The sequence below is a fragment of the Ursus americanus genome, chromosome 2 (genome assembly GCF_024610735.1).
Source record: "Ursus americanus isolate L20-20 chromosome 2, mUrsAme1.1.p, whole genome shotgun sequence".
Classification (NCBI taxonomy): domain Eukaryota; kingdom Metazoa; phylum Chordata; class Mammalia; order Carnivora; family Ursidae; genus Ursus; species Ursus americanus.
In genome coordinates this window covers 22891986-22906039 of record NC_142128.1, presented here as the reverse complement: position 1 = coordinate 22906039, position 14054 = coordinate 22891986, and the positions used below count along the sequence as shown (strand labels likewise).

At 48.0% G+C, this 14054-nt stretch overlaps 1 protein-coding gene and 1 non-coding gene across 5 annotated transcripts in view; both read left to right on the top strand.

Moving 5' to 3' along the window:
* Window positions 1–7193: 7193 nt before the first annotated feature.
* TRNAL-AAG (transfer RNA leucine (anticodon AAG)) lies at window positions 7194–7275 on the top strand. Its single transcript has one exon. It is a non-coding gene; the product is annotated as a tRNA-Leu (tRNA).
* A 205-nt stretch (window positions 7276–7480) lies between these two features.
* Window positions 7481–14054, top strand: part of POLR3E (RNA polymerase III subunit E) — a 29246-nt gene continuing 22672 nt past the window's right edge. For 2 of the 4 annotated variants that reach the window (XM_045776432.2, XM_045776431.2), the window contains exons 1-2: window positions 7481–7604; window positions 13025–13098. In XM_045776432.2, the coding sequence (XP_045632388.1) occupies window positions 13063–13098 (36 nt within the window). In that variant the 5' untranslated portion in view covers window positions 7481–7604; window positions 13025–13062. Of the gene's footprint in view, window positions 7605–13003; window positions 13099–13846; window positions 13936–14054 lie in introns of those variants that run through there. The other 2 variants (XM_087869824.1, XM_045776433.2) reach the window with 2 other exon arrangements.

The following is a 14054-nucleotide window of genomic DNA, read 5'->3' as shown; positions in this document are numbered from 1 at the left end:
TTGGGGTCCAGAGCCGAAGGCCAAGAAAGGATCCTTGAGATGTCTTCGGTGCAAAAAAAGGTGATTAAGTCTGGGGACAGAGCTGCTGCTGCCCTAGGATTGTGAGGAGCAACCGATGATACACTTTGGGGTTGGGGGAAGTAAAGATAAGGGAAGTTCCAAAAGGATTTTCATACGCTAAAGAAGACGCACAGGATACTTGCTTTGTCAATCCAAGGTGGTTTTTCTCTCTAGCAAGTCACTGACATTAAGACAGTTGGGAGCTCCCTGGAGGAACTGTTAACACTCTGCCTGCCTCAAGTATTTGTCAACGGTCTGCAGGTTTTAAGGGCATTTAATTTTATCTGCACTTCCTTCTGTGTTTGTTTCCCACGTTGTCAACAAAAAAACCCAAAAAGATGAAAAATGTGTTAGAAAATTCTTAATCAGAGGAACAGGCAAACCAAGCTGTACGGTATTCTATAATGAAACACTTAAAATTGTTATTACTTTTGCTTTGTGGAGAAATTAGCTAAGAACAGCCCAAGATTATATATGTGCGGGTTTTTTTTTTTAATCTTTATCTTTTATTTATTGTTTTATCTTTAATCTCTGCACCCACACAAGGCTTGAACTCACAACCCCAAAACCAATAGTCATATGCTCTTCCAACTGAGCCAGCCAGGTACCCCTGTATGTTTTTTGGGGTTTGTTTTGTTTTAACGATCTTTCCCTTGGCCGTTTAAAATTTGGGACCAGAGTTCTAAGATTTTCTTTTCCTAGATAAGATTTTCATGCAGGCTTTTAATAGAAATTGAACTTGCATGTAGGTATAGTTGTCATTTTTACTAAATTATATTTGGCATGTGTTGATTAAAATTTAAAGAAGTGAACTCAGTCCTACCAGTATACAAATCATTTAGCAGTAAGCAAATACTTTTCACTGCAATACAGTGAGAGTTCCAGAAAGGTTTGGTTTCTTTCCTTCTACCTTGACATACTTACGAGTATTTCAGGTCACCAAAAGGAGCTCCTAAGTCTCGTTAGGACTGGGTCTGGTATTTTCCTTTTATGAACCATTTGAAACACTCACTTGTTTTTCTTCCTACATGCTTCTTTTTTTATTTAATGCACATTTTTAGTTTTCCCAATTATAAACTAAATTCTGGAGAAATGGAGCTCTTAATATTAAGTAGTACCTATTAGAAAAAAACAAGTGTAATAGTCTTAATTTTAAAAAAATATTTTTTTTTCTTTGAAGTCTGGGAGCCTAACATAGGAGTTTGAGAAAGGGGAGAGAATCTTTAAAAAAAAAATTCAGGAATATTTCTCAGAACTGAAGAATGTATGTTTTCCGGAATAACAGGGCTCATGACTACCTAACACAGTGAATAAAAAGACCTATGCCAAGATTCATCTTCGTGAAATTTCAGAACACCGAGGACAAAGGATCCTGGAAGCTTCCATAGGGAAAGAACCAGTTTCAAAGGATGGAGAATCACAATGACATCAGACATCATCTCAACAGTAACATTGGAAGTTGGGAGATGATGCCTTCTAAATTCTGGGGGAAATGCTCTTAACACACACTCATATGCCCAAACTATTAACCAAGTACAAGGATAGAATAAAGACATTTTCAGACCTATAAATCCTCAAAAGAATTAATCTTTCATGTACTCTTTCTCCAGAAGACACTGGAAGATTTGCTCTATCAAAGGAGGGCTAGCGTGTGTGGGAATAACAAGAAAATGCATGGGCTCCAGCACCAGACTGAGGTGAAATCAGACCCCCGAGGGTGAGGGATGAGCCCAACATGGTGGCCTTGCCCTAAACTTAAGAGTTTATAGTCCTGGGGGGGCACCTGGCTGGCTCAGTCGGTAGAGCATGCAACCGTTGATCTTGGAGTCTTGAATTTGAGCCCCATGTTGAGAGTAGAGTTTACTTAAAAAAAAAAAGTTTATGGCCTGGTAAGGGTCTATGGGAGAAATGTCTTCAAGAAACTGAAGCAATAGAATACCCTCTATGTCTGTGTGGCAAGGATGGACAATCTGAAGTTAAGTTAGGTACGAATTCATAGACGCTAGATACATTTTATTTCTCGGGCAATTGTTAACTATAAACATTTTCCAGAAAAGGCAAAATAATAGTTGAGTGTATGGCTAACCTCAAACTTAGTGAGTGCCCCTTAGTAATAATTACCACCCAAATGAAATCACAATATGGGTATTTGGAGGACTGGGGTCGGGAGTGTTTTCAATGGTAGAAGTAGGGATGGTTACGGTTCAATTTTTACCTTCCTTGGTAGGAAGCCAGTCAGGAATGTCCAAAACAAAAACCTCCCCAAAACAAAAGTAATGTGAGCGTATTGTTTAGACATTTGGTGATAAATATCAGAAGAATCAGTCGAAAGCTGAAATTGGTTGCCTAGGGCAGAAGGGGCAGGCGTACTGCTGATTTTGATAACAAGCCTTATAGAATTGATATACACATGTATGGCTTTGATAAAGTGATCAAAGTAAGAATTCAGGGGCTTCTGGGTGGCTCAGTCAGTTAAGCATCTGCCTTTGGCTCAGGTCATGATCCCAGGGTCCTGGGATGGATCGAGCCCCGCGTGAGGATGCTGCTTCTCCCTCTCCTTCTGTGCTCTTTCTCTCTCTCAAATAAGTAAATAAATAATCTTTTTTAAAAAATTTAAAATAGCCACCAAGTTAAAAATACCAAATTAAATTTGCTAAGTTAAAACTTCACGATAGTAATTAATGTATTGAGCGTCTACTATGTCTTATCGAATGTAAGACAGCACCGATCTTAAGATGTACCACTATTTTATGAATCAGTAAGTTAAAAAAAAAAAACTGAAAATGACCACCTGTCATTGGTCACAGGATGCAGGTCAATTGTAGAGATATTAAAATGAGAAACACAAGTCTTAGCAATGATATACAGTATGTCAGACATTGGGCTGGGCACATACAGTTCTAACTCTGCAACAAACTATTACCGTATTATCGTGACCATTTCACAGATGAGAAAAAGGAGGCTTAAATGTGGTCCTCTGGCAAAACCATTTGCCAAGAATGTTTTCATTAATCAAGAAGGAAAGTTGGAAGGTTCTAAGATCAGGTATCATCAATGTTCCAACATAAACAATGACAACTGAGGCTGCTGTGTTATCCCCGTGACCCACCAGCACCTTCTTGGGACACCAGGAGCTTGTTTGCAAAACTGAAACATAGACGAATTGAGGAAGCCCCCCCGCCCCCCCAGCAGCGGAGCCTGCAGCTGTATGTGTGACTAAACACAGGACATCTCACTGGGGCCTGTCAACTTAGATGGATCTTTGTGTGGTCAAGGTGTCAGGTGATGCATGTCCCAGTTTACCAGGGAGAGCCCTAGTTCACGCCCGTGCCCTAGTTTTTCTTCCAATTAAGCATTTGTTCCAGGAAGGAAAAAAAAAAGTGCTCTGGGCACCGTGCTAAGGGTGTATGCTCTGCACACAACTGAAGTGTGTCTCCTACAAGAGCAAAGTTCTTTTTTGGGAAGCTTATGTGATGATGCGGTTGCCTTGGTTGTTGTAACTCAGTGCTGGCTAACTTTAGCAAAGAAGCCATTTGGGGAAAGGAAGCAACTTAGAGAATGGAAAAAATGGAAAGAATCAGGCCTCAGAAAGAGAGAGGTACGAGGGCGAGCGTGTGGCTCGAGGAAGCAGAAGGTAACAGGTGGTCTGGAAGTTCAGTTTAGCGCCGAATTGAGGGCTACGGAGGGCCAGAGTCAGAGTCCCAGGCTAAAGCCTCTGATTGGCCTAATTGGGCCTTGTGCCCGCCCCCTTAGCGATTTGATTGACCGTTCCTCTTAGACCACAGGCAAGAGTGTTTCCCAAAGGAAAAATCAGTATTGGAACCAGAAAATGGGGGAAAGGCTTCTGGGAAAGCAAAACAACAGGTTCTCACCCAGAGTATTCCCTTTGGGGAGGAAGAGGAAAAGGGCCCTGAAGCTTAGAGGGGAGTGTTAAAGGAAACTTTTCAGATGGTTTTGTTGTAAGCCTATGTCAAAATTGTATTACAACCTTGCTGCAAGTGTGGGTCCTCTAGGAGGCTAATTCAAAGATTCATAATTAGCAGGAAAATTTTCAAAAGATTTACTTTTTATTACAGTACCACCTGTAAAAATCGCACAATTTTAGTGTACAGTTTGATGAACTTTTGAACATTTTCAGCACTCCAGAAAGCTCCCTTGGGTCTTCCCAGGCAATATACCCCCACCCACCGCACCCGGCACAAGGTGACCACTTTTTAGCCTCTATCCTGGTAGACACAGTCTATAGGACAAGAATGATTAAATCAAAAAGAAAAGAATGTTCGGTAAAAGTGCACTATGCTCTTGACTGACAGATGACCATCAGTAGGGTTCGCAGAAAACTAGCTTCGAATTACGAGTCTCAATGCTATTAAATTTCATAAGAAGAAGCTTAAGCATTTTATGAGGAATGTTCATTTCTTTCCAGAAAGTTTCATGCAGAGAGGTTTGGTCTCTGTCCAGGTTTGGTCTCCATCCAGGAGCAAGGGAGAGAAGAATGGTGGGGATCCAGGACTGAGTCCCCACGCCCATCATCACTGCCCGCAGCTGAGGGCTTATGATATAGAGGCAGCCAGCCTTTACCTGACAGTCCCTAGATTGGGGGTGGAGGACAAATGGGCAGTATTTGATCTGTGGTGCTTCCTCCCTCCACCTGCCCCATTAACCAGGGGCAGAGAAGTAGGCACGCCAAGGGATGGCCAGGATTTCAGCCCTTCCCTCCATCCACCCCTAAAGCTGCTGGGACCCTGTGGATCCTGGGATTCTGATGCAACGTTCTGCTTCTCCTTTTTATTAGTTTCACATCTGATTGTCACAGACAGCTGTGTAAGGGGGCTGCAAGACTGCAAGAAACTCCCCAAGGGAGGCCCTGGGCTCCGCCTTTCAGAATCAGCCTGCATCTGTGTAGGCTCCCTGTTAAGCACCCCATTCAGTATGTATTAGTAGGGACAGACCTGAATTGTTCCAGAATATTCTGTCAGAAATATCTCTAACTTCGTTTGAGCCCCTACCATACTGGTGGGGGGCGGTTATTTCTTACAAAGGACAGCTACCAGGTAGCACCAGCTTGAGCAGAACAGGGCCATTTATTGCAATGATACAAGGATGTCTCCACGAATGTGAATCCTACTGGGTCCTAGGAAGGGTCTTGAGCTGGGAGCCAGAAAACCCTCAGGATTTCTCTGTGACTCTGTGCTTCTCATTGTATCGTTCTTTTTTCCCCCCATGCACTGGCTTCCTCTACTTCTCTGATCTATTTCACAAAATATGGCTACCCCAAATCTCCCTTTCTCCCTTGTTCCAGTCATTCTTAGACACTAATGCTTTACACTCTAACACTGAAAACAGCCAAATTAACAAATCAGGTTCAGATTCTCAAAAGAGAAGTGATTGGTTTGACCTGAGTCCTCTATCTACCACAGAGCCACCTGGCCATGGTATGGCAGGGTCAGGGGGGCACAAAGGTGACTGCCAGGGATCCATTCTCTGGGCTGGTCAGGCAATTCTTAGAAAAGCGAAATTAGGCAGATATTACAGCAATTATCCCTCACCATGGGGATATTTCCTTTTGGAAAACCCAGCACACAACTGACAAAGTCCCTCCTAGTACTAAAACACTGCAACGAGATGAATGCTTCTATTGATCTTAAGGACTATTCCTCATTTAGCTTTGAATGCCTTACAATGGCTAGCCTGTGTCTTCAATAGATGGCTGCTTCTATATTTTTAAAAAATTCCTTTAAAAGCAACAAACTCTCCTGATGCAATGAAACCTTTGCATATCAATATTTATGTTAAAGGTGGATGGGGAAAAAAACTGAGTTGAGGAGGAATTGAAGATAAGGAGAGATATGGAATGCCCAAATGTGAGGGTGTGTGCCAACTCAATATTAACCAGAAACTTAAATATAACAATATAATATGAACAACTTAAATGTCTGTATTCACATCTTGGAATAAAATCTATATGCATTAAGAGACCTCATAATGTTGGAGTAAAAGAACAAGTTTCAGAATGATCTTGGCACAATAATATTTATGAAAATGGAAAACATACAGAAGACCAGTCTATATATTGTTCATGAGAATATATGTATATATACACACACAAATGTATGTATCTATAGGTATAAATATATAGATAGGAAATTATGAAAAATGGATGGAATACACATCAAATCATAATAATAGTCATAGCCAAGGGAGGATGTTTGGGAAGGAGGTTTTATTTTTAATTTGTAATGGTCCAGTATATTTTTATTTTTAAAAATTTTTAATGATCTAGTATATTTTTAAATGGATTTTTAAAAGGACAGCATATTCATATCGTTTCCTGAATAACCTTTAATGGAAAGTATGTACATAGGAAAAGAATTGGAAGTGAAATGCCACAATATTAGATGGTAGGAATATGGGTGTTCATTTTTTTCCTTGCATTTTTCCTGTATTTTTAAATATTTATTTCCATCAACATGGTTAGATATTTTAAAAGTTTATTTGGGCGAAAAAACAGTTGCAGATCAAGGGTAATAGTATGATAATATTTATGTAAAAACCCGTACACAATAAAAACAAAGCATCAATTCTCTTTGGGTATCTATATACCCATATGAATATATCCAAAAATATCCACATAAATTCACAGCAAAAAATCCGGAAGGATAGATACTAAGCTGATAATGATGGTTACCTCTGTGGATGGGACTTAGGGTCAAAGGTAAAAGAGCATTTGTACCTTATCTGAAAAGTTTTAATATTTTGTAATACTTCACTTATTATTGGAGTAACTAAAAATTAACACACATAACTTTTCAGAGAAAACTGCTTACAGCAGCTCCCCCGGTTTGGTCTTCGGAGCCCCTGGGGGGAATTACTGCTGGAATCCATCATTTCTCCGGAGATAACGGAGCCTCCAGAGGGCTCCGGGTTAAACAGCTGACTCAGAACACGGATTCTTAAACTGCTTTTCGCTCTAAAACCTATTTGGGACAAATCTGGGTGTAATTATTGGAGCAAATATTTTCTCTTAAATACATGACATTTTCAAAATAAGTCCACCAAAATCACGTAAAACGTCAGTGAAATTTGCTCTGTAAAGCATTAAGTAGTCTCTCGGAAGAAGTTTATTTCAACCGGGTAGCGTGGCCGAGCGGTCTAAGGCGCTGGATTAAGGCTCCAGTCTCTTCGGGGGCGTGGGTTCGAATCCCACCGCTGCCAGGAGGTTTCTCGCTTTTGTTTTGTCCCTACTGCCTTGGCACCGGTCTGTTTTCTGCTCTTTTGCTGGGTCATCAGCGCCCCCTGCTGCCAGACGGGGCAGGAGGCCAGCATGAATGGAGCGACGGAGGAGGCGGGTCTGCGCGCGTCGGGGCGGGGCATTGTGGGTAAAAGGAAGCGTGAGGCCCGGCCCCGCTCCCCCCACGTGTCCGCTGGAGTTTCTCCACCAGCAACATGGCCGCTGCCTAAGAGAAGAGCCGGGCCGCCGCCGCCTCTGCAGCCCGCGGGTACCTGGGCCGTTGCCGCCGCCCGCGCGCGGCCCCCGCGGAGAGGTGAGTGCCGAGAAGGCAGCGCACGCCCGGGCTGGAGCCGGGCCGCACTCGCGAGGTGGGCCTGGGCTGGGCTGCCGAGTAGGCCGGGAGGCCCGCGCCGCGCCGAACCCAGGGGCTGGGGGCCTCCCGGGACTCGGGCGGGAAGGATGGGTAGCCGGCCCCCGTAGACCCGGGCCGGCCGCGGGCTCCGACCTCGGCCCGGCCCGGGAGTCGGGGATGCCGCGGCCGAGGCTGCCGGCGGTGACTCAGGGTCCAGCCACCGTGCTCCGCCCGGCCCAGGCGGGCCTCTTGCGGGAGCACCTGTCCGAAGGCAGCCGGTGTCCAGCCAGCGCGGCGGCTAGTGGCGATGGCTGCGTGGTGGGCGTGAGAAGGGGGCCTGACCACCCGAGAGGAAGGCGAAACCCATTGGACAGTGTGGCCCGGGGTCGACGGCCCGCCCCGCTGGGCAGGGGGAGGGTGCCCAAGCTTGCCCCGGCCCCCTCCTCGCCCTGAACCACATCAGCCTCCGCCCGGCCAGGCCCGGCATTCTTCATTCATCTCTTCAGGCCACAGTCAGCGTTCACTGAGAGCCAGCACCGTGCCGCGGATACGGCCCTGACCCTTGGGTTGGAGGAGGTGTCAGTAAGCACGTCAAGTAAACCTGTACATAAACAAGGTCGTTCAGTTATGATAGCTTTAGAATCGTTGGGCGACAGAGGAGGTCTTAGCAGTTGCCAGCGTTTCTTCATCTGTGAAATGGGGATAATAAAATTAACTGCCTTATAGGGTTGTGGTGAGGGCTAAATAGGGTAAGACGCGAGAAGCCCTAGCTCGCAGGGTTTGATTTGTGGCGGCTGTGTGCTCCGACGTTGGTAGTTGCCAAGTAATAACAAAGCTCCCCGCAGGTTACATTGATTACCTTACTTAATCCTCCCCGCAGTCCCCGGGAGGTTGGTACTTTTATTATCCCCATTTTAGGGATGAAAATAGTGAGATCTTTCAGGATCAAGCATTCTCAGGTGGGCCACAGATGGTAAGTAGTTGAGGTGGGATTTGAACCGGTGTCGTTCTGCTCTGAAAGTCCAGGCTCTTACCCACTATCCCATATTGCCTTTTATTCAAGAGGTGTGCAGCATAGTGGTTAAGAATACGGATCGTTGACATCAGCCAGACCTGGGGTTCGGCTCTGGCTCTGCTGTTCTCCAGCACTGTGACCTTGGGCAAAATCACCTACTCTCTGAATCTTAATTTCCTAGTTTCTTAATTGGGAATGATGAATCTTAACGGGACTGTTGAGAAGATAAGAACGTGTGTGAAATCCTTGGAGAAAGGTCTGATGCCCAGTTAAGGGTTAATTAGTTCTTTTTCTCCAGACTAACTCTTTAGCTGAGGTGACCCAGAGGTGGGAGATGTCTGGCCAGAGATGCCCACAGGCAGTTAGAATCCGGGCCTTGAGACTGTTTGCGCTTGGGGCCCTCTCAACTGCGTTATACTTTGTCTTCTCCCTCCAGTAGCCCAAGAGACTTTGGAGTTGCCTCTACATTTCTGATTGTCTGACAGGTTAGATTCCTAGGTGCACAGGGATGCACCCAGGTGTGGCATTCAGGTATTCCTTTGCTCCGAACCCCTCCTTAGCTCCACCTGGTGTCCTTGTCTCCTTTCCATTTGTTGGCACCTCCCTGCTGGGGGAAATTTCTTGTGCTCAAGGCCACGGAGCCACTGCTAACAGAGTGCCATTATGGCCACTGTCTACCCAAGGTGGTCACAGGTGGTCACTGCAGTTGGGGGAGCTTGGCTTATGGCTGGGGAGGTGTGCTTCTGCCTGAGCCACAGCCCTTGTCTGTTCTGAAGTGTCCTTAAGGCCCAAACCATGAGTCCACCAGTGTGTGGATGAGGCTGAGTTAGGCTCACTGGGTAAAGGGTCTGTAACCGCCTCATTTCATGTGTTCATTTATTTAATTGTTCTTTGTACTGTATTGAGTGTCCACTTCATGCCATGCACTGTTCTAGGTATTGGGAGAACAGCATTTTAAAGGATTTTAAAAAGAGATAATAATCCTTATAACCACTGATGAAGTAAGTATAATCATCTCCACTTTACGGTTGAGGTAACTGAGAGGTGCCCGTGGAGCTTACATTCTGGTGCAGGAGGCAGACGACACATACACAAATGGACTAGGTAGTTCCAGATTGTGATGAGAACCATGAAGGAAAGAAAACAGGGAGAGGTGGTCATGACTGCGAGCGGGTTGCTAGGGGTTGGGGGGAGGTTTCAGATGGGCGGCCAGGGAACCTCTCTCCTCCTGGAGAGGGTAGGGGGTAGATATCTAATGAAAGGGCATCAGCTTTGAAAAGACCTGGGAAAGTAGGTGACATGCAAAGGTCCTGAGACAGGCTGGGGCCTAGCCTCTTGGAGGCCCAGCAGGTGGCTACCTGGCCATGTAGATGGTGAGGGAAAGGCAGGGGCAAGATCACATAAGGCCTTGAGGCCACGGAGAGGAGTTTGGATTTTATTCTGTGTGGCAGGTGAAGGGTTTTGAGCAGAATGATGTGATTTACTCTTTCGCAAGGACAGCTGTGGCTGTTTCTGGGCGGACTGAAGGTAGAAAAGAGGGACCTCAGGGAGACTTGTTGGAGCAGTACTTTTCAATCACGGATCAAGGTTTATTAGTGAGGGCACCTGGCAGGCTCGGTGGAGCATGCAGCTCTTGATCTCGGGGTGGTGAGTTCGAGCCCTGTGTTTGGCAGAGATTACTTTAAAAAAGTTTTATTAGTGGGATGTGAAATCACCTTGGAGGATTGTAACCAGCACGTTTAATTTTAATGAGTGAGGGTAGAAAGCCTCGCTGCATCACATCTAGTGGGAGCAGTTAGGCTTGTGTGCAACCTTGGTTTGGTTACAGAGTTGCGTGTATGTTCTAGGTTGTTATATGGAGTGGAATTCTTACTGTAGGTCTTAGGCTGCAAACTTGGAAAGCCACCGAGTTGGATGATGTTGGGGAGGATGAGGGGACGTGAGAGCCCTGCGTTACCCTAGTCACGTGTACCACCCGGGGTGGGGGGCTTCGCTCCAGGCACTTCATCCTCCCCGGTCTGCTCGGTGACTGGGGGAGGGGTCAGCAGCGCCTGACAAGAGCTGAGAAAGCCAGTTTCTCAGGAATGTTTGCGTCTGGGGAACCTCCCAGGCCACACCTCTTTGCACATGTGACTGGTTCCCTGACTCAGTGGAAGCGCGGGTCTCTCGGTTGTCCACGGAACTGAGCCAGCTGCAGAGGACCTAGGTGCTCGCCGTACACCTGCGACCCCGGGCGGCCAGTGCAGGTGGGCTGAGGCCTGGGGCTCTGCCATCCATCCCCCCACTCTGGGCAGGAGTGTACACCAGACCATCCGTTTAGGGCTTCTGAATTTCATCTAGTCTTCAAGCCATATCTGCGGGGGCGGCCGGCTTCCCTCTGGTTTGCCTTCTTGCTCCCTCCACGTTTTCCTCCACTCAGAAATCTTTGGTAGCTCCCCATTAAATAGCCTTCCTGTGGTTCATTTCTTCAGGCAGCTGCTATGTATGGAGTGCCTGCTGCAGGCTAAGGGGGGTACAGCAAGGGACAAAACAGACCAGAATCTCTGCCTCTGTGTGACTTACAGCTTAGTGGCAGTGGGGATGGGGACAAAATAACAGAGCTCTTAACCGTCATGTGGTGATGCGTGTTTTGGGGACCACCAGAGCAGGGAAGGGAATTGGAGGAGGGCGTTGCAATTTTGCGTGGGGTAGACAGGGCAGGTCTTAGTGATAAGGTGACGTTTGAACAAAAACCTAGAAGAGGTGAGGGAGGGAGCCATGAGGCTCTTGGGGGTAGAGCGGTTATCAAGGCCCGAGGTGGGGGAGGGGAAAGAAGGGGGCCTGTGGGAGATAAGGTCTGAGAGGTAAAGGGGTGGCGACTGCAGCAGGTGCGTCATAAAGACTTGAGCTTCTGTCCTGAGTGGGACGGGAGGCCCTTGAAGGCCGAGGCGTGGCGAGCTCTGATGTGGTTTTCAGAAGGATCACTGGCACTGGCTGTGGGGTTGGGCGAAGATTGTAGGGTCGCGGGTGGGGCAGGGAGACCATTCAGGGCGCTGCTGTCGTACAGGCAGACAGTGGAGCTGGCTGGACTGGGGAGGTGGCAGTGGGGGTGGCCGGACCCCAGGCCTACTTCAGGGTGGGATTGACAGGAGTTGGTGGTGTGGGGTGAGGGGAACAGAGGCATCAGGGATGAGGCCAGCACTGGCCTGAGCAGTCCGAGTTTGGAACATGGATCTGGAACGCATGAAAGCATTTCAGGTAGTACAGCTCGGGCAGAGGGCTTAGATGACCTTGAATCCCACCCGTGGTGAAGATACTGTGTCCTTTTAAATATTGAATAACTGGATGTTAAGTAGATAAGACAAAAATCATGATGGTCTTGCCCAGAACTAGAGGCCTGGGGGGCTGCTGGGATTCTGAAGGTACCCACGTGACCATCCCCTCCCTTTGGGAATATGCAGAGTCAGCCCAGCGAATGACTTCTCCTCTGCCATGGAGACCTGCAGCCTTCTCCCCTCCCGGTGCTTGAGGTGTTGCCGGTCACCTGGGTTCCCTCCTGCTGTCTGGTGTCATGGCTTATCCAAATCCTTCTCTCCTTCAGGGCCCAGCCCAGATGCCCTCTCCTCCTCCCTGGCAGGAAGGCCCTTCTGAGCTCCCCTACCTGTAGCTGTTACCTGAAGTTAGATGGCCTGGCTGGCCTGCCTTTGAAGCCTGGTGCATCGTTTTGCTTGGTCTGTGGCTCTGGCTCGTGCATGCACGGCGTCCCGGAGTTCCAGTCTCCCCTTAGAAAATGGGGACAGTCAGGCCACCTTGCAGGGTTGGTGTGTTGAATACATTAAAGTCTATGAAGGTCATTTTATGTCACACACACCAAAGAGGAGAATCCTCTCGTGCGGGGTTGGGCTTAAGGTCTGCTTGAAAGTCAGATACCAGAGACAGAGCCCCCTAGAAAGCCTTGGGGACCGCCTGCTCTTCCTGCTGGATGTCAGACTCTTCCCTAACGCTTGCCCGTGGCCCCCAGTTAGTGCTCGAATGTTTGCATCGTGGCTGTGGACCAGCCAGCCTCCACCCCCCTGCCTGGCAGTGACCCCTCGCAGAACCCTTAAAGCTGGTCAATTATTCTTTCCCATGGGTGCAGCCGACGTGTTCTGCCTTGGGCCCACCTGTTTGCACCCTCTGTTTGGTGGTTTCTCCTTCTTGTTTCGTTCTGGCCAGTGGGGTATAGAATTGGCTGTCTGCTGTTGACTCCAGGAAAGATGTAGAAAGAAGGTCAGTTGCTGTTTGTCTCAGGCTTTCCCTCCCAGAGCAGGCCTGTTGTAGCAGAGGCAGCCAGGGGCGTTGCCAGAATAGCTGACTGATGTTTCAGGCCTCTTGTTGTCCCTTGCAGATTGAGTCCGACGATCGTGCGGCTGGCTCCCGCCTAGTATGGCCAATGAAGAGGATGATCCAGTCGTACAGGAGGTAACTGCTGCTCCCCATCCTCTGCCGGGGCTACCAGGGAGGAGTGCCCGGGCCCAGGGCTGCAGGAAGCGGGCCTGAGGCCCTTCGATCCATCCTCGGGCCGGCCTGGCATCTGCTGGCCTCCCAGGGACCCCTAACGCAGGCTGTTCCCTCTGCCTGGAACCCTCTTCTTCCAGATAACTGCGTAGCTGAACCCTTCACTTCCTCCCAGTCTCTGATCGAGCATTTTCTTGTCAGAGAGGATTCCCTGACCCCCCTGCCTCATGTGGCACTCTCCTGTTCACCCTCCCTGGCTCCCCCAAGCCCCCTACCTTGGCCACGCCCTGTGCTTGGTCACAATGCTCCCCATCCCCTAGACATAATCTCCTTCCACGAGAATGGAAGCTTCACGAGGGAGGGGTTTGTTCTTTCACCACTGTGTCCACAAAGCCAAGTTCAGTGCCCGTCACTTAGTAGATATTCAGTGACTATTTGTTGAATGAATGAATGGGTATGACAACTCCCTTTCTTCTGGGCCTACCCAGAAGTCACTCAGCAGTTGTTCACTGGATCTATGTGCCGGGGGCTATGAGAGCAGTGAGCAAGGCAGTGTCCCGCCCTTGGGAAACTTAGGATCTGACAAAGAAGGAGATTCAAGATGCAGATGGGGGGGAGGTAGGTTCCAGAGTTGGCCCAGATCCAGACACATCCTAGAGAGTCTGGGCCTTTGCACATGCTGCTCCCTCCATCTAGAATGCCCTTCACACAGGCTTCGCCTGCGCTGATGCCATTCACTCCTCCTTAAGGCCTGGTGGTGGGAGAGGACATGGTTCATATGAAGAGCCGGAAAGCAGGGAGGTAAACTGCTGCACGGTGGGGCAGGGGCGGTTAGTGTTGAGAAGAAAGAGTTGGGCCGGATCATTCTTAGAGGGTCTTGCAGACCACCTTAAGGCGGTGTGACGAGTCAGTCCCAGGTA